The sequence below is a fragment of the Mytilus trossulus genome, chromosome 5, assembly GCF_036588685.1.
Source record: "Mytilus trossulus isolate FHL-02 chromosome 5, PNRI_Mtr1.1.1.hap1, whole genome shotgun sequence".
In the NCBI taxonomy this organism is placed as follows: Eukaryota; Metazoa; Mollusca; class Bivalvia; order Mytilida; family Mytilidae; genus Mytilus; species Mytilus trossulus.
This window is the reverse complement of record NC_086377.1, coordinates 64,488,581-64,508,435: the sequence shown is the minus strand read 5'-3', so window position 1 is coordinate 64,508,435 and position 19,855 is coordinate 64,488,581. Positions and strand designations below refer to the sequence as shown.

Sequence of the window (19,855 nt, the reverse complement as noted above, 5' to 3'; positions counted from 1 at the left end):
CAACAAGACAAATTTTCAAAAGCATTTGGAAGGGAGAAAATCAAAATTTAAACTATTCCAAAAGGAATATTTATATTTCTAAACATATGAGGAATTACTATATAGACCCACACTTTTAGTATCATGAACTTAAAGTAATGTATTTCATCGATTCCAGAAAGCCCCTATGCATTTCTATACATTTTACTTGGGCTTGATACGGGTGACGTGTGACGTCATCAAAGTCACGTGATGACTGCTATAGTTGGATATGAAAAATAAGAAAATGGCATTAATTTTTGCTCAGAGAAAAACAATTAGTATTTCGTTCAGATTTTGTCATAAAACTAATTGTAATTGTAACAAGATAAACACTATTGTATTCGAAATTCACAAAGCTAATTATAACCATTGTACATATCCATAGTTATATTTGCTCATTCCGACCTTGGCCATGATATTCGTTAGTTTTTAGCACTCGCTAACGCTCAGGATAAAATTGAAATATCACGTCCAAGGCCATGTGTACATTTCCAACAATCAATGGCTTCCATGAATTATTTCTTAAATATCATTGTGAGTTTAACATGTTTAAACACTCTTTGAAACAATTGATAGATAATAAAGAGTACGTCCATGAAAAGAATCTGTAATTATGGACGGACAGGGTTTACCCTTAATGCCTCCTCTAATGTCGGTGGAGGATTGCAAATACAATTGTTTTCTAAAACTAACTATATAAAATAAATTTAGCATTTACAAACAACATTGATTGGTCCATTTCATACAAATAAAGGTTCAATAAACTTAATCTTCACATATGATGCATGTTTAAAAACTAATTATAATCATTCAAATAGAACAATTGATGGGATTATACTTAAATACTTAAACACCTTGACTGAAATTAAATCGGCTCGTTTAATTTTGACAACATATTTTCATTGACGCTTTTACAAAAATATCAACATTTCAAATAAAAAAAATCATTACCGGAAAAAAAAGAGTAGCAGTTTGACAAACACTAATATTGATCATTGAGAAGCTTAACAATAGAACGTGATTAAAACGTCCTGCTGATATTGAAGAGTTATCTCCCTATAGTGTTATGTACCACCTTTATAGAACGTATGTTTTATTGCCGAGGTTAACTTGGTGGTGTTTCATCTTATAAAGTCTATCCGAGTCATTTTGCAAATAATCCATTTCAAACTTGTGCTTGGAGTCGTCTTAAACTTGCTGCATGTAAGGTGACAGGGTGTTATGTATGAAGGCCTCACTGTCTCATTGTGTCTTTGCAATTACAAAAATCAGTAACGGAGCTGTTTCTTTGATTTGTGTGTCTTTTTGCACTACATACATGTACCGAATTTGATTCATTGATGGATATATTGTACCTCCTTTCCTAAGAATTAGTATGAAGATAGATCTATTACGAAAAAAAGCTTATTGCATTAGTGTTATATTTATCGTAGTACCAGATGATCCGGTTGATTCACATACAGAGCCATTTTGGATGGAAAAGTTTCTTTATACTTTGTTTGCTTAAACCACTGTGCTGGCTGATGGTTTCAAATGATCATCGATACTATTGTATAACAAATATTGGTCCACATTGGCCGATTTATGGTTTTCAAAAGATTGTATCGGCTAGAATGAGATTTTCAATGACAGGAAAAGATATAAAATGCATAAAACGCACTGTTTGGTTAATCAATGCTTTATTCATTACCTGATGAGTTAATTATTGTTGCCTTTACTAATTCCAATTAATATCACGTGATGACTGTTTCCCGTGGACAATATTTTCTATTTCAGATACTTTAACAGGATAACAGGAGACGATATTACAATTGGGATCGAAAGCACATACTACGTGCAGGGTTTGAAATGTACATCAGTGTAGACAGGCTTGTGGTAAATCAGGCACCAACAATACCAACAATAACAATTCAAGGACCTTAAAGACACCCAGAATATCAATATACACTCATCAACAAAAGACAGGTAGATATACAATTATATTCACCAATACACTTCTAAAATTAACTAATACTTCATTGGAGTAATGCGATTCCTCGTTTGTTTGTTATTTTGATTGGTATTCCTTAATCGATTTAAGCTTTATTATAAGTATAAGAAAGTCATCATATATACCAAAATGTAGATTATGGACGCCAGATGCGCGTTTTGTCAAGAAAAACTCATCAGTGACGCTCGAATAAAAAAGTTAAATGAGCCAAATGAAGAACAAAGTAAACGGGCATTGAGGATCAAATTTCCGAGAGGGTTTGGAAAAATAAAGCTAACTAGGGTAATTTATTATTGGCTTACAGTTGTGTGCCAATGCGATGTTATGTTTCAACTGAAATCGGTAATAGGAAACTGTTACAGCGACTTGACTGTTAGGTGTTGCTATTCAGCAACTGCAACTCATTCAAAATTTTGACCAAATTGCAATTTGTTTTATTAACCAAAGTGTTCAACTGGTCAAAATATTTAACAACATGTTCAGCTCAAATGTGAAAGTGCAAGGTGGAAAAAATAAAACATACTTACAATCATATAAGACTTTAATTCCACTTTAATGATGTTGTGACAAAATGTGTCTACCAGTTTGTATAGGTATATTATTGTCATTTCCATGGTAAAGGTGGAGTTAAAGTCTTATAGGATTGTAAGTATGTTTTATCTTATCACCTTGCACTTTCACTACTTGACTGTGGTTTTCTACAACAGTTAGTTCAAATTTCTAACCAGTTAAACAATTTAATTGTATAACACAAATTGCAATTTGGTCAGAATTTAAAATAAGTTGCCATTGGTGGATAGCAACACAAACAGTCAAGTCACAAAAAATGTTTTAAAGTGACTATTACAACGTTTACATTTTGACTTTCAGAAATGTTAATGTTTTAAGAACCAATGCATACTCAATAAATAAAAATGTATTTTTGTTTATTGTATCATGATTATTACAAACATCAACAGTTAGAATTTGGATATAAAAAGATTTTATACAATAAAAATACACAAATTGCTTAAATATTTCAAATAAATGAACAATAAAATAAAATACTAATATATTTACTTTATTTTTAAGATTTGATTAAGATAATTAATTTCAATCATAAAAACTTACTTATTATACCGATAACACATTCATTCTAAGTCTTATATTTTAACAGAGATTGATACTTGCATATTTCTGGTTTGATTATAATGTAGGTTATAGCTATATCCTCAAAGTGCTGATTGCTTTTACTTAACATAAATCGTAGTTTAAAGTTGATTGATTATGCTACGTAATTGCAAGTCTAGTTCAACAGGATAATTTAATTTTGAACAGTATTCGTGCAATTGCAACATTAGTGAATGAAAAGCACTAAAAACATGTACAAAACATTATGTTTAAATAAATTAAAGTAAATATCATCAATTCAAAACGACGTGGTTGTATAATGGCGCTAATATTCCAATAAGGAACGTTAAATAATTCATTTAAACGGCTTGTATGTCGTTTTGTCGATGTAAATAAACGCATAATATTCGATATAGATCATAATTATAAAAAGAAAAATGATGAGAGATTTTTCTTGAATATATACTTGATAAGTTTATGTGACAAATGCAATTTGCAATAATTATAACCGCCCAAACCTCTTATTATTCTTCAGTCAAATATATACCAATGAAAGCAAATTATTTACATTTAGCTCAAAGTATATAAATATCACAACCAAAGTGTATCTCTCTCTATATATATATAACTTTGAAAGTAAACAATGGTCTTTTCATCTTCAAATAATTTCACATGAGACAATTTTAAATGCTTTGAAACAAACAATATACTATCATATAATGGGATCAAAAAACATGATGGATATTTCTTATATATGTTGTGTACAAATTATAATGTTTATAAGGTTTATAAGGTTTTTGAATAATATATCAGTAGTTTGGTACTAGAACCGTACTATCTATTCACCAAACAAGTTTTAATATAGATTGGATTTTCGGAATTATCCAATCGAGATCAGAGTTAAATTATCATTTTTGAAGTCCGAGCTTCGACAATTTAACTATCGAGATTGGATAAATCCTATGTGATAATCTGTTTCTCTAATGATATGAAGATAAATTTCCTTCTTTCCTAAACCAAATCCCCCTCGAGTGCCTTCCACTTTCCATGAAGTTGTCAATGTCATTAACACCTGTTAGAACATTTTGATCATTTTAGTGAGCTGAGAAAGGTTATCACACTTTGACGCTGCCAATCATCTTCTGAGATCACTGGCAACCACAAGTTGATTAAATTGTTTAATACAATGGGTTGTGAAAGGGATATGTTTCCATATAATTAGGGAAGAATTCTTACATGAATTACAATAAACCTTAACCTCATTCTGTTCAGAGTAATACGGATAATTTATACAAAAAATTAGAACAAATGATAATGCGTACAGCATTATAATGAGGTCACAATATATAGTATTATAAAAAATAATACTTAAAATCATATACATCTGTCGCTGGAAAAAGAAATGTCAAATTTATATTGCATGTACATGTAATTCATTTATGATTGTTTTATAAATGTTATCACTAAGTAACGTGATAAAATACATTATTTCTCCCTCTGAGTCCAAGTTTCTAACTGATCCACTTTCTAACATCTATCAGTTTTCTCTATGTAAGTGTCTCTAACCAGTCTTGTACTATCTTAGAGTTTGTAGACATCCATTTTATATTCAGGTTTATTTTCTCAATAGACTGTTGAAAAGCTCTTGCTCCTGATCCAAGATTTGAAATACTATCTTTAAAAGTGTTGACCTGCAACATAATAATGTCTTATATTTATCAGAATTATTAATGTTATATAGACTGTCATTAGTATAGAAATTAAATCTATATAAACATTGATAAAAGAAATCATCACAGATACCAAAATCGACATTTCGTAATTGCGTCAGAGGCGCATTACGTCCACATTTTGTATTTATGTTCCTTAGTCTTTGCAATTTTCTTTATAGCTAATTCACACATTGTTTGTCCATTATCGGGCAATTGGGTATTGTTGTCGTCGAACAGGTAACTAAATATCACTTTAAAAAAATGCTGAGCATATGTTAATGTGGTGCTTATACCGTTCTCAATTTGTACAGACGTTTAAAAATTGAAAACCGTGTCTAAATTTAATCATGTGACACACTGAATCGTTTTCAGGTCATAATTTGGATAACTGCTACTCACTTCTAACAGTTGACATTTTATATGTATTTCTCAGAGTTGATGAATCTTCAAATTCGTTTAAAAACTCTTTTTTTGAATATTTTGTGGAGATGTCTTATCGGCATATATCATACATCTCCTGTTTATATATACAACAATCTTTTGTTCTAGAAATTTATGATTAATCAGATGAACGCTGATAATTCAGAAATTTAATCTTAAATAGAATTATCATTGCTGTAAGTTGTTATACCATTATACTAAGAATGATAATGGTTTGTTTTCTTATATATCCACTATTACTTTCTTATAATTTCATTACTTGCAGTCAGCTAAATGTTGTGATTTAAAACTAACTTAGATTGCAGTTGACCAAAGTCACACTTGGCAGTTCATGTTAGCTTATTAACATCAAAGTACTTTCTAGTTATGACATGTAATGCTATAATGTCACTCATTACTAGATAACAGTAATACATATTTATATTATTAGATATAACATTAATAATATTGACGTACCGATTTTAGGTCGAATTCGGTGTTGAAGTTAGCTGTAATACCAGTTATAAGACGCGAAAAGGAAAACGCACCACCACCATATCTACAAAAAAAAAGGTTTATAAACTATGACATTGTTGCATTTTACAGCCGAAAACAAATTCTGATTGAAAATATAAATATTGCATAACTTCAATTGTTAGCATACAAATAATAAAAAAATATTTGCAGAAGTCGAAACTTTTCGAAAAGATGACTGAGATATAATAATATGACCGTCATTAAAACCCCTGCTGGATGCACAAATTCGCAGGAATGATCTGTCAGAATAAGGATGTGAAATCCAATACCTTGTGTAGAGAGTGTATATTGTCATATTTTTGACACGTTAAGAATCATTGCAACATGTTTTTCAAGGGTTCGTAGGTGGCAGTTAAATTTCTGTTCATGATTCATACATTCTCCGTTTTGGGTTGTCCAAATTGCCCTACTGTTTTTCCAGTTGAACCCTTACCTATTTCAATAAATGTTAAGTTGTTCTCGTTCTGGTGATATATGACCATTGACCGTTAACCAAATAACATTAAGTTTGCATACAATGGATTATTCTACAAAATGTCTACGAGAGGTTTATCGCTATACAACCAGCTTCAATCCACCATTGTCTACACAAGAAGATGCCTGTACCAAGTCAGGAATATAACAGGTGTTCTCCATTCGTTTGATGTGTTTTAGCTTTTGATTAGACATTTGCTTAAGACACATATCTAGAAATTGACTATTACTTAAACATGTTAAAACCTTTACTAAATTTTGTCATAGATATAAAGATTTGGTTTTGAAGTTTAGTTGAACCTGTAGAAACATCATTATTACGGAAATGTTGTAAACAGTTATCAAAAGTACCAGGGTTATAATTTAACACGCCAGACTCGCGTTTCGTCTCCATATGACTCATCAGTTACGCTCTGACTAAAGTTATAAAGCCAAACAAATACAAAGGTGAAGAGCATTGAAGATCGAAAATTCCCCCAAAATGTGCCAAATACGGCTATGGTTAACCGTGCACGAACATTTAGAAACGATCCCAGTAAACCTGTCGATGCTTTGAATAAACTAATTCTAAAAAGTTACCAATTCAACACTGTAATAAGATCATTGAATATTGTTTTTATTGGTATAAATATAGATGTTGTTATCTTTAAATTAAAAGCTAACTAAATATAACTTGTACGTTATATACATATACACATTCATGAATTTACAATCTGTCGATACTTGTATCTTGGCATTGCACAAGGTCATGTTTATCTCTGACTGTTTATGACGTCTTTTCACGAAATCCATTGGACGTTGGATGTGTAAGGATTGATAGCTTTACACTAGCTGTTTATTAACTGCGAGTACTCTCATATATGTATCTAGTGTAATTTTGTTGGTGAACAAGTACCCGTCTACGTCCACTTGTATTTTTATCCATCTGATGAGTTAGGCCTTTTTCATTTGATTGTTATAGTTCGTTCTTATTTTGTATTTTTATACCACTTTCACAGGTAAGGGGAGGGTTGAGATCCCGCTAACATATTTAACCCCGCCACATTCTGTATACATGTGCCTGTTCCAAGTCAGGAGGTCGTAGCTCAGTGGTTGGCGGGTTTTTTTATACGTAAATTAGGCCGTTAGTTTTCTCGTTAGAATTATTTTATATTGTCATTTCGGGGCTTTTTATAGCTGACTATGCAGTATTGGATTTGTTCATTGCTGAAGGCCGTACGGTGACTTATAATTATTAATTTCTGTTTCATTTTGGTCTCTTGAGGAGAGTTGTCTCATCAGCAACCCTATCACATCTACTTTTTTATATGAGGGTCGGTTAAATTAAAATTTTACGACTAAATAGATGATTTCAGCTTCCCAATTGTGATCTTTTGCGTTTTTAGACTAAGAATTCCATTTTGTGAAGTTAAAATTATCAAAACGTACATTTTACGGATACCATAACGAGTTGGTTGACCGTTGACCGCCTTTGTATTAATATTCGCAACACGATGGGTGCCAGATGTGGAGCAGGTTCTTCTTAAACTCCCCTTGTGGGGTTCGTGTTGCTTTTGTGTCCCTAATGTGTCTTTGTTTTGTTCACGCTTTGTTGTCAATATAGTGGAATTTGGTGCGACTGTCATACAACTGAGAGGTTTAGTGCTATAAAACACTGTTCAATCTAACATTTTCAACATTTGATAATGACTGTATTAAGTCAGGAATATGACAGTTGTTACCCATCGGTTTGATTTGTTTTATCATTTAATTTTACCGTTTGATTAGGGACTTTCCGTTTTGAATATTCCTCGGAGTTCAGTATTTATGCGATTTTACTTTATACATTGAATATCAACACAATATATGGTGTGGAAATGTTTTTTGTGTATTTACATTTTTATCACAACCTACTTGGATAAGTAGCTGTTCCGAAAACTGTTAACATTGTCTAATGAGGCAATGTGTAACATACTTCTTCCTTTCATTTTTTTTTTATTTAAACGTTGTAATAATCACTGTATGGAGACTTATAAATTTTTGAAAAATATCTTAAATTGATCACTTCGAATGTTGCTGTTTTTTTAATAACATTGTTATTTTTGCTCTTCTTATATAAGTAAGCATGATGCATTTACAAATGGATTACACGAAATACTTGGACAATTTTATCAATATACACTCTCTACATTGATTTTCCTTCTCATAAAATACAGTTATTTGAATTATTTCATCTCATAGACTTTAAATTATAGTTGACTAAATTAATAGATTTTGCTAATTACTGTTGCCAAAACATCAGCGTTTTTTACTCTTGTAAATAGTTGTAAGATTAGCTTATACTGCGTCTTTTAATTTTTAAGATGAAGCGAAACATTTTATATAAGTTCAGTAACACCGTTAATTAAAATGGAAATGCATCAACATGAACCTAAATGGGTAAACGTAAATATCATATTACAAAACGGCAGTTGCGAGTACAAAGTAACAACCCCAAGTTAGAGAAAATTTGCATATGAGGTATCAGCATACGGACTGTTGAATTATTCTAGGGTTAGTTAGGTTTTTGGAAAATCAAAGATGATCGTTGATAAATGTATTGCAAATAAAGTGCATTTGCTTGATTCTCATTCATCAAGAACACTCATTCCAACACACATTAAAAACAAATATGTGTGTAATGTACGTTATTTACAAAAACTATATGTTATGTTTGATTACTTTGCCAAGGGTTTGCTCAATTTTCTATGATTGTTGATTATCTTTTTATTTCATTTTGATATTTCCATACATCAATATGTATACAAGATATGAACACCACGATAGTAAACTGGGGCCTTTTATACCTGGATATGATTTATTCGTTTTGTTCCAAGGTCGTGCGATGACATATAGGTGCTACTTCAAATGGTAGGGAGTTTTTTTAATTGTCATTTATTGTCATCATTTGATTTAATGTCAAATTACTAGAATACTCAGTTGTCTGGAATGAACATTCCCGAACTTCAACATGTCTTTAGACTTTTGATTGCCTATCTCAAATTTGTTCAGATAATATGGAAGGACACATACAAATCTACTTTTTCATATTTTTATAAAATACACCTTAAGCTGTTCTTGCACCAATATGTATGTTTCTCCTACAGTTTGTACAGTGTTTTTTGTTGAACATGTTTAAGAAACTAGATCGAAATTTACATGATAGTTATCTAAAAAATGTGTGGTAACAACTTAATTTAAAAAAAATGCTTTGTGATAGTAACATACGCATAGAAGCCGAAGCTAAAGATAATATAACAAAAACTCCGAAATCGAGGGATAATTTCAATCGATTATCAAATAAAAAAAAGCAAATCCTCAAATACGTAAAATGCATGGAAAAACTGTCATATTCCTGACTTGGGACAGGCATATCTTAATAAAACACTGATTAAACATGGTAGACATCTCACTTGTATGACAGTCTCAATTATTCAATTATATTGACAAAAATGCGTGAATAATGAAAAGACGAGATCTATATATGATACAAACATGACATTTCAAATATTTTGATGGTACATCATAATGCAGATATACTGACAATTTGTATGTGCATTACGAATAAAGCAAAACTGTAATATCTCTTTTTATTAAAAACTATTTTGTTGAATAATAATACATACAAGACATGTTACATATTTCTATAAGAGTCATTCAATCAATAATTGTTTCTTAAAAGGTAGAAGGACACAAATAATTCAATGAATACGCAGACGAACAGAAGGAAACACTACCTTCTAATCCAACGAAACAATCATAAAAAAACTACACAACTACCTTTAATTTGAGCAAATCGAATTCCACCGAAAACCGAATGTGAACTCATGGGGGAAAACGCAATAATATCGAATGTATTTCCATTTGCTTTTATGCATAGTATACACCTTTATAAAGACAATATAACAAACCCGTACAAAGAGCCAAACTGTTGCTCTCACTGTCGATATTCCATACACATGGCATAACCATTCCGTTATATAGATTGGCCAATTAATATTTAATTAGCGAGGGGAATTAGATAGAACTATTTGTACCATAATAGGACAAGAACTTGATTAGAGGTTATTTCTAAAAATACCAAAAGGGTGAATAATAAAACAGTATGGAAATGTTAGTTTATATGAAAATGTTGAAACAGGAAAAAGGCGGTGATATCATTATTGATCCAACCAATACAACTTCGATGTGTTGCACTAAAAGCTATATCATCTATATTACAAATATAAGGTACATCTGATACCTTGATATATAATAACAGAATGGCGAAAGATACCAAGAGGGATAGCCTAACTTATAATAAAAAAACAGACAGTGCCATAGTAAAAAAACTACCAAAAGACAAACCACAGTCTTCATACACAACATAGAAAACTAAACCACAAACTTGCAATCAACCACCTCATTGGAACTCTGGTGGGTAGTTATCTGAAGGGCAATCATAACACATCTCCTCATTTAAAAATTAAAGACTGAGAAACATGGCCCTCAAAAATCCGTACTCATTATCACTTGTAAAACTCGTCGTAATACTACATTGCTAAGGTATGTAGCTTGTAAAGTCGATTATATTCAACACAATTTTTTTTGTTAAATGTAAGATTTTCAAATTAGCATTTTAACTGTTAGCAATTAGGTACATGTATTTTGGGCGTCTTCACATTATCTGCATAAATGTCTAAGTAGATTCGTTCCATTCATTAAAACGTGAATACTTAACAATTTCGGATGAAAAACAACTAACAAAAAAATAACGGTAAACTACAGATCGCCTCATAATATATCAGAAAAGGCAATGTATATAAAAATATCGGCAGAATATCTCAAGTTGCATCTGATTTATCGTATTTTGATGAAACCATCATTTTGAACGCTCGGCTGGATTACAAATACTTCCACCATGGTACGGATTATACAATAACCCCAATCAATGGTTATTAGCAATTAGCCATTTCTTAATTATATTATAGTTCATGTCCATCCAGCGTATATTACTCTTTGTTTTCTCTATTGCCTGGTAGAACGCTCTGGTTCCTGTCCCAAGATCTGGGTACACACTGACAAAAGAATGCATCTGAAAAAAATATTGTCTCACTGTGTAAACGCATTGGTTTGTACATTTGTAATTCTATATAACAACTTTCATGGAATGTAACGTGAATCAAATATTGCAAGTTAATTTACCTTCAACTATTATTCTTAACACACATAAAATGAAGCAGATGGTTGTCTTCAAATTTAAATATCATAAATAAATACATTCGGTGAACGTCTTTTTTTTTCTTTTATATATTAAAAAAACCAAAAAGGACAACGTAGTGTTTTACTAAGAACGAATTTTTATTATTAAAAAACTATCAATGAAACTAAAACAATGCATTTGCAATTATGTAATTTTTTAAACAAGTTAGACCATAGAAAACAAATCTTTTAAAAAAAAAAAAGGGAAAAAGGAGTAGGTCCAGTAAGAACACTTTTTGGCTCCAAAATATAGCAGTTTACAAAATTGTTAAAATGTAAACTTATAGTTATTTATTGGAAAATAAAATGCTTCTGCTACATACATATGGGCTGTTTTTGATAATGTTATGCACATATATCGGGTACTAGCATCATTAAGTCATGCTAAATTACTGAAATCTTCACAATTTTAGCATTTTAGTTAGATTTTAGACGGTTTCCGTCTTAAATGAAAGTGGCCGCATTTGTGTTCATTCTTAATATTGAAATGTAAGTTGTATTTGATAATAACATATAACATATATAAAGTTTGAGGATGAACACGGATGCGGCCACTTTCATTTTTTACAAAATCCATCTAAAATGTGACATATTTTGGCATATTTGATAGATTTGTCAGATTTAAGCTTGAATCTGAGCGTTTTTTAATGTCTTAAACGTTAAAATCTTTCACTTAAACTAATTGAATCAACTGAAATAGACACTTAAGTGTTTAAAAAGGGTCCAAGATATTTCGTCAAATGAACTTGAAATTTGAGGCCAAAATCGGCCCTTGTCGGACCTACTCCTTTAGTATAAAAGATATATTGAGAAAAATAAAACATGAAAAGACAGAGATTATCTAAAACAATAAATAATTGCTATTATTTGGGTGCTGAAATATATAGAAAAGATAATAATGGGAAAACAATAAGTATAGACAAATATTCTATGAATTTATTTTTTGGGATTTAATGTCAAACATCAGATCCTAAAAAACTATGGAATTTATAAAAAGAAAAAGTAGTACGTCTGTTCTAGGTAGGAGGTTATTCTGCATGAGATGTTTTATCTACATTTATTTCAAAGTGTCCGCTTTTAATTTTTCTCTCATTGGCTTTTAGAACCAAATTTATTAACAAACAAAAAATTATCAATAGTTAATAGAATAACCATAACGAAAATACAATCTCTAAACGTGCAACGTGCAACATTCAACATCAACAAATGAAATTAGTATACATGCAACCACAAATTATTATAGTATTGAAAATGTTGAAAGAAATTTATAAGAAAGTAGATTATTCATATCCATGTAATTTGATGATATCTTATATAATACAATATGCTTACCAAATTTACTAGTAGTTAGAAGATGTAAAATTGAATTGTATCGTCCATCTGTTCTATCGATAAGCGCAATCCCATCGACTTGGATCATACAAAATATGTCACGTTTGAAAAGTCTTGTTCTGTTAATTGTTCCCGAGATATTTTGATACTTCAAATTTACGAATGAACTGATGAATAGGTGTCACATTTTATGAGATTGTGTTTGACTATTAACGTACCCCTACGCTAATGTACATGTAAAAAAGAAATTTAAGAATGAGTTGAAAGTTGAATCGGTGAATTTTCTGTTTATCTAATAAAAGTGAAAATTGGTAAATATAAGTTCGAAGATTTCGATATTATAAAACTGTAAAATACTAAGCAAATTTTGGGACTTTTTGCAAACTTGGTACGATTATTTTAACAAGACAAACACATGTATTTAAAGGCATGTTTAAATGTAATGCTTCTCTTTTTAACTTAATTTATATACCAAAAGATGGTTTTGTAACAGGGGTGGAGTAAAATTTTTAATAAATCTTAGTTTTGTGTGGTTAAGGTAATCAATAAACTCATCACAGATAACACGACTAATTTTAATATATACGCCAGACGCGCGTTCCGTCTACAAAAGACTCATCAGTGACGCTCAAATCATAAAAAGTTAAAAAGGCCAAATAAAGTACGAAGTTGAAGAACTTTGAGGACCAAAATTTCTAAAAGGTATGTCAAATACAGCTCAGGTAATATATGTCTGAGGTAATAAAGCCTTAGTACTTCAAAAATAAAAAAATTGTAAACAGTAAATTTATAAATATAACCATATCAATGACAATTCATGACTACTGGGCTTGTGATCAGACATGGGGTAATCGTAATCAGTAATCGTAATCAGCTGTAATCGATTACATTTTGTCATGTAATCACATGTAATCAGTAATCATTCATTTTCTGATTACAAGTAATCGGAATGTAATCGATTACATTGCAAAAAACAGGTGTAATCATGATTACTTTTAGATTACTTCTAGATTACATTTATATGATTACTTGATGATTACAAATTTTAGAGACATAATTTATTTTTAAAATAAATCATGCTTGCACATTAAACTTAGGTTTACAATGTTTTACATTGTCCAATTGTCATTGATCTTTATTACTGTTTGAAAAAGTTTTGTATAACTATGGTTAAGATTTGAGATTGATTTAAGATTTAAACTATTTAATTAGAAAAAAGTGAAACATGTTTATTTTCTATACTTCAGTGATCACACTGGTTTAAACTAGAATTTCTTAGTATTAACTCTTGCATTGAAATCTACTCACTAGTTATTTTCACTCTTTTTATTGGATATTTAAATTTTCTTTGTTGAAAGATTTTATTTATATTATAAGTCTATAACTAAGCTTTTATCTTTAATTTTTGAATTGGATGTTATGTTGAAATTAATATAAAATGTCTGCTTTGAAACACTTTGTGTTTCCCGATCATGCACCAAATTCTGGGACTGTGAAGGCAAAGTGCAAATATTGTCCAACATACATCTCTGGCAATGCCAAAACAACATCAAACTTTGTGACACATTTAAAGGTAAGTTAGTTTAAATAATTATTGAAATGTTGAAATATTATCATGATTATTATCATTTCTTGAGAGACCAAAATTTAGAGCAAGGGTATCAGGTCTACAATTTGTACTTTATAAATATTACAATATTTTATGTTTTCATTGTTTAAACATCTATATAAACTTTGAAAATACTTCCAATTTTTAGTTTACACAAAATGTTTTTTTTAAATGTTCAATATTAAAATATGTTATATAATTGTGCATGCAATTAATATTAGCAATTCATAACATTATTTAATAATGCAATTAACACAACACATTTTTCTTACACCTATTGATTGTCATAAAATTTTAAATGGGGATTAACACCTGTAAAAACATGTATACATGTCAATTATGTCCTCAGGTCAAACACAATAAGACTACAATGTACTTGATCATTAATTAGTCACTGTCTGTTTAATTCTTTTTATAAATAATAAATAAATAACCATGTTTTTGTTTTCTTTTACAGAGAAAGCACAGAGACATTTTCATTCAAAGTAAATCTGAGGATGGTACACAAATATCGCAAACAAATATAAGCAACTTTACAAAATCTACATCAGTTTCAAAATACTCTGCCAATGATGCTTCTCAAATGCAGATTACAGATGCTTTGGTTTCATTTGTAGCTGGAAATTTAACACCACTCTCAGTTGTAGAGAGTCCCGAATTCAAGACCTTTGTCGAATCATTGAATCCAAAATATCAACTTCCTAGCAGGAAACATCTTTCTACCAAACTATTACATCAGAAAGCAAGCAATATTCAATCAAATATAAAGGAAAAATTACGCTCAGCAGAAAGTGTGTGTCTGACTATCGATTTATGGTCTAATCGTCAGATGAAGGGATTCTTAGGAATCACAGGTCATTTCATACTTGATTGGTGCATGAAGTCTATCATGGTATCTTGTAAACGTTTTAAGGGGAAACACTGTGCTGAGAATATACGCCAGGAATATGAAGAGGCAGTTGCTTGTTACAATATTGCAGACAAAATTACAAACATTATAACTGACAATGCTTCAAACATGACCAAAGCATTTGACTTCAGTCTCCCGGGATATACATGTAATAATGAGGAAAAAAATTCTAAATCAGACAGTGAAGATGAAAATGACGAATCTGAATTGGAACCTATTAATATTGACTTTCCTGAAGATGATTTACCAAAACATGGAAGATGTTATGCTCATACCCTACAACTGGTGGTAAGAGATGGATTAAAGGATGCTAGTCCACATTTAAAAACAGTTATCAGTAAAGCATCAAATATTGTAAGATATGTGCGAAAGTCCATAAATGCATCTGACATCCTAGAAGGGGAGAAAAGGCTACAAGCTGAAAACGCAACACGGTGGAATTCACAAATAACTATGATTCGCTCTGTTCTTGAAGTGTCTGAAGAAAAGTTGAATAAACTAGATACAATTAAACTCACTGGATATGAGCGTAAACTATTACAAGAACTATGCTTAGTGCTTAAGCCTTTTGAGGATGCCACAATAATGGTACAAAAGGAAATTAATGTGTCAGGAAGTTTAGCTGTTCCAGTTACACTAGGACTCGAACACAAACTTGCAGAACTGTCTACCACATACAACAACAAAATGGTTTCAACACTGATGTCCTCAATGACAAAACGACTATTATGCTTTAAATCTGAAGATGTATATCTGATTTCAGCAATATTGGATCCTAGGTTCAAACTAAGATGGTCAAAAGATCCAGTTGCAATGGAGGAGAAGCTTCTAACATATGCAAGGAAGCAAAAAGTTGATTGTGAAAATTACAGTGATGAAAGTTCTCCCCCAAGGAAGATGTCCAAATCTGATGACACAGGATTGTTCAGTTTCATGACACCAACAAAGGGGAGGAAAAAGCATATCTCAGGTGATATTGTTAAAATGGAAATTTCGCAATACCTTCTTGAGCCATGTGATGATGCATGTGATCCATTAAAGTACTGGAATGATCATACTGAGATATACCCAATACTGACAAAACTTGCAAAAACTTATCTCACAATTCCTGCTACTTCTGCTCCAGTTGAACGACTTTTTAGTGTTGCTGGAAAATTCTTTAGGCCAGATAGATGCAGACTTAGTGATTCAACCTTTCAAATGCTGATGATGATAAAATGCAATGAAAAATTTGCAATTGCATAAAGGACTTATGGCTGCATTATCAAACAGTACAAGTATCACTTTACTTAACTTGTATATATTTATGATATTAAAAAAATTCTATAGATTTAGTTTGTTGATGTTAAGTAAAATATACAATGTAATCATAAGTAATCACAAGTAATCATGATTACAATGGAGAAAAGTAATCTAATGTAATCAATTACATTTGAAATTGGGTGTAATCATAATGTAATCGATTACATAAAATAAGCAAAGTAATTGTAATGTAATCGATTACATTTCAAAGTAATCGACCCCATCCCTGCTTGTGATACCCTCGGGGGGGGGGGGGAATCTCCACCAGCCGTGGCATCGACCCAGTGGTTGTAAATAAACTTATCATAGATACCAGGACTAAATTAGTATATACAAAAGACTCATTTGTGCGGCTTAAATCTAAAAAGGTAAAAAAGCCAAATAAAGTACGAAGTTGAAGAGCATTGAATACATAGAAGAGACAGACACATGTGACGAAACAGCCTATACCGGAGATGTCATACATATACATTTGTCTCCGTGACCGCCTACAGTGTATACCGATCCTTAAATACATTCTAAAGTCTTAATAACGTCAATAATATAACCACGGCTTTACTTTGTCTGAAGGTTTAATCACAAAAATATTTGCTGATATTTGCCGGCTACATTGAATTAAATAAGAAATATGGCCATTTAAATTAATCGGAATGTTTTGACCAATACATACTTAGGTAGCTCAAAGTTCAATGCCTTATCATAGTAAGTTTATTTTTATGCCCCACCTACGATAGTAGAGGGACATTATGTTTTCTGGTCTGTGGCTCCGTTCGTTCGTCCGTTATTCCGTCTGTGCGTCCGTTCGTTACCAGGTTAAAGTTTTTGGTCAAGGTAGTTTTTAATGAAGCTGAAGTCCAATCGACTTGAAACTTAGTACACTTGTTGCTTATGATATGTTCTTTCTAATTTTCAAGCCAAATTAGACTTTTGATCCCAATTTCACGGTCCACTGAACATAGAATATGAAAGTCAGAGTTTTTCAGGTTAAAGTTTTTGGTCAAGGTCTATGATTTAGTTTTTGATGAAGCTGAAGTCCAATCAACTTGAAACTTTATACACTTGTCGCTTATGATATGATCTTTATAATTTTTAAGCCAAATTAGACTTTTGACCCCAATTTCACGGTCCAATTAACATAAAAAATGAAAGTGGGAATTTCAGGTTAAAGTTTTTGGTCAAGGTTGTTTTTGATAAAATTGAAGTCCAATCAACTTGAAACTTAGTGCATATGTTCCCTATAGTATAATCTTTCTTATTTTAATGCCAAATTATATTATTACCCAATTCACGGTCCATGGAACATGGAAAAGGATAGTACGAGTGGTGCATCCGTGTACTTTGGACACATTCTTGTTTTCTCAATTACTTTAGCCGTTTAATGTTCTAAAGTTTGAATAAAGAAGCTAATCAACATGCTATTCGGAGCTAACTAAAAACCACAAACTAACAAAAGCAACATAAAAACTTAGAGCACAACATTTACTATTCAACACAAATATAACAACACCATATTACCTGTTTGATATCATAAACAGTATTGAAACTGGAAGTTATTCCACTGAATAATTTCTCAAATTTCAAAACACCTTGACTGAAACTAAGAGTTGTACAAAATGTTGAATATCAATTATTTATGGTTTTTTTTTGTAAAAATCATACAATTACCTATGAGTAATATTCGCATATGTGTAATGCGAACCCGGTGATATCACTCACAAATTCTTTCGAAAAAAATTCGATGTATACCAGGTTAAAATTCTGTTAATGAATTAATTAACTGTTATTAAAGATACGCTTTTGTAAAAATCAAACTGTTCCTAAACACATTGTTATTTAAATTTTTTTTAAATAGCTGTTGTGCAAATTAAACATTTTGAATGCCTCCAATTTTGGCCATGACAGTTTAAATCTATACAAATCGACCGTGCAAGACTCTCAGTGTTTGTAAAGGTCGTTATAAACCACCCACGTCGTTCTATAAAACATCGATATTTTGTATCATACGAATCTTTAGAAGACATAAACTAGTTTTATGTCGATGAAGTGTAGTGTATACTATACAAACGATAAATGGCTAAGTTAATGGTGTAGCCACGGTATTTTATGTTCCCTTATACTCAAGGTATACCGTAGATTGAAGCCACAAGATCAATTATTAAATATTCTGCACTTACTCATTGAAAATAAAATCCCAGTTTCCTCGAACAAAATCCCATACTAAAGATCTACCAATGGTATTTCTAGATATATAAACTATAGTACTAACTGCATCCTGTTTCCGAATTTCCTCGGGTATCAATGTATATTTGAGATATCTATATTGTATATAAAATAGACAAAAACATAAGTTTAAACATTATTTAGGCGTGTCCTGTATTTGTTTTACGTCTTGATTACACGTTAACAGATTTAATAAACTCATTCACACTAGAAGAATTCTAACAATGTTTGAAATTTGTTTATCATGTTTATAGCAAGAAGTTTATTTCGTTATTTTGTTTATAAAAAGTTTTAAATCATTCAAAATCAACATTTTGATTGGCTAATTGAGTGTACGTTTTAACGCCACTTCAGCTTTATTATCTATATTGTTGAGATGGATTTGTATTTATAGCCACAGCCGGGTAACCATAATTATCAAGCGTATTTAGGCAAAAGAAAATGACAATCGAATGTATTAAAGATTTGATTCGGACGTTTCTGTCATGTGCTGGTTTCGAAGTTGCAAGTCAGTCATGACGGGTAAGTAATATAATAGATAAAATAATTAAAACAATCTGCCAGTGGAGTATCCCTGACATTTTTCCAAGTAAATCATTTGATTAAAAATAATTGTTGGTTGATGCCTTCAAAAGTGAGCACATATACATGTATATAAAAAGTAGTCACAATTGTTCAAAATGTAAACTCTATTTTCCTTTCAATACACACCTGCTCAAAACCCAAACATCCCGGCTGCAGGACATCGACAATAACAAAACAGCTTTCTCAGTGGCAACATTCGATGTCTTATATTTTTTATATGCAAAGTCCCATTCTTCTACACCTCCGTAACGTATGGCTGTGCAGTACACAGTGGATCGCAGATTAACATCGATTCTGAAAATATATACGGATTAAGGAAGTTTGCATAACGTACAGTTAAACCTGTTTGAGGGCACACGATACAGTTACAGGGG

The 19,855-nt window shown here is 31.1% G+C and overlaps 2 protein-coding genes across 5 annotated transcripts in view; one reads left to right on the top strand and one right to left on the bottom strand.

Moving 5' to 3' along the window:
• Positions 1-2,914: 2,914 nt before the first annotated feature.
• The window catches only part of LOC134719048 (aminopeptidase N-like), a 56,907-nt gene continuing 39,966 nt past the window's right edge, over positions 2,915-19,855 (bottom strand). For all 4 annotated transcript variants that reach the window (XM_063581983.1, XM_063581982.1, XM_063581985.1 and 1 more), the window contains exons 18-21: positions 19,608-19,775; positions 18,851-18,991; positions 5,731-5,812; positions 2,915-4,812 (exon numbers count right to left, since the gene is read on the bottom strand). In XM_063581983.1, the coding sequence (XP_063438053.1) occupies positions 4,669-4,812; positions 5,731-5,812; positions 18,851-18,991; positions 19,608-19,775 (535 nt within the window). In that variant the 3' untranslated portion in view covers positions 2,915-4,668. The remainder of the gene's footprint in view (positions 4,813-5,730; positions 5,813-18,850; positions 18,992-19,607; positions 19,776-19,855) is intronic.
• Positions 14,278-16,903, top strand: LOC134719051 (zinc finger BED domain-containing protein 4-like). Its single transcript, XM_063581990.1, has 2 exons — positions 14,278-14,428; positions 14,922-16,903. Exons 1-2 carry the CDS (start codon positions 14,294-14,296, stop codon positions 16,617-16,619), a joined length of 1,833 nt encoding a protein of 610 aa, XP_063438060.1. The 5' UTR covers positions 14,278-14,293; the 3' UTR covers positions 16,620-16,903.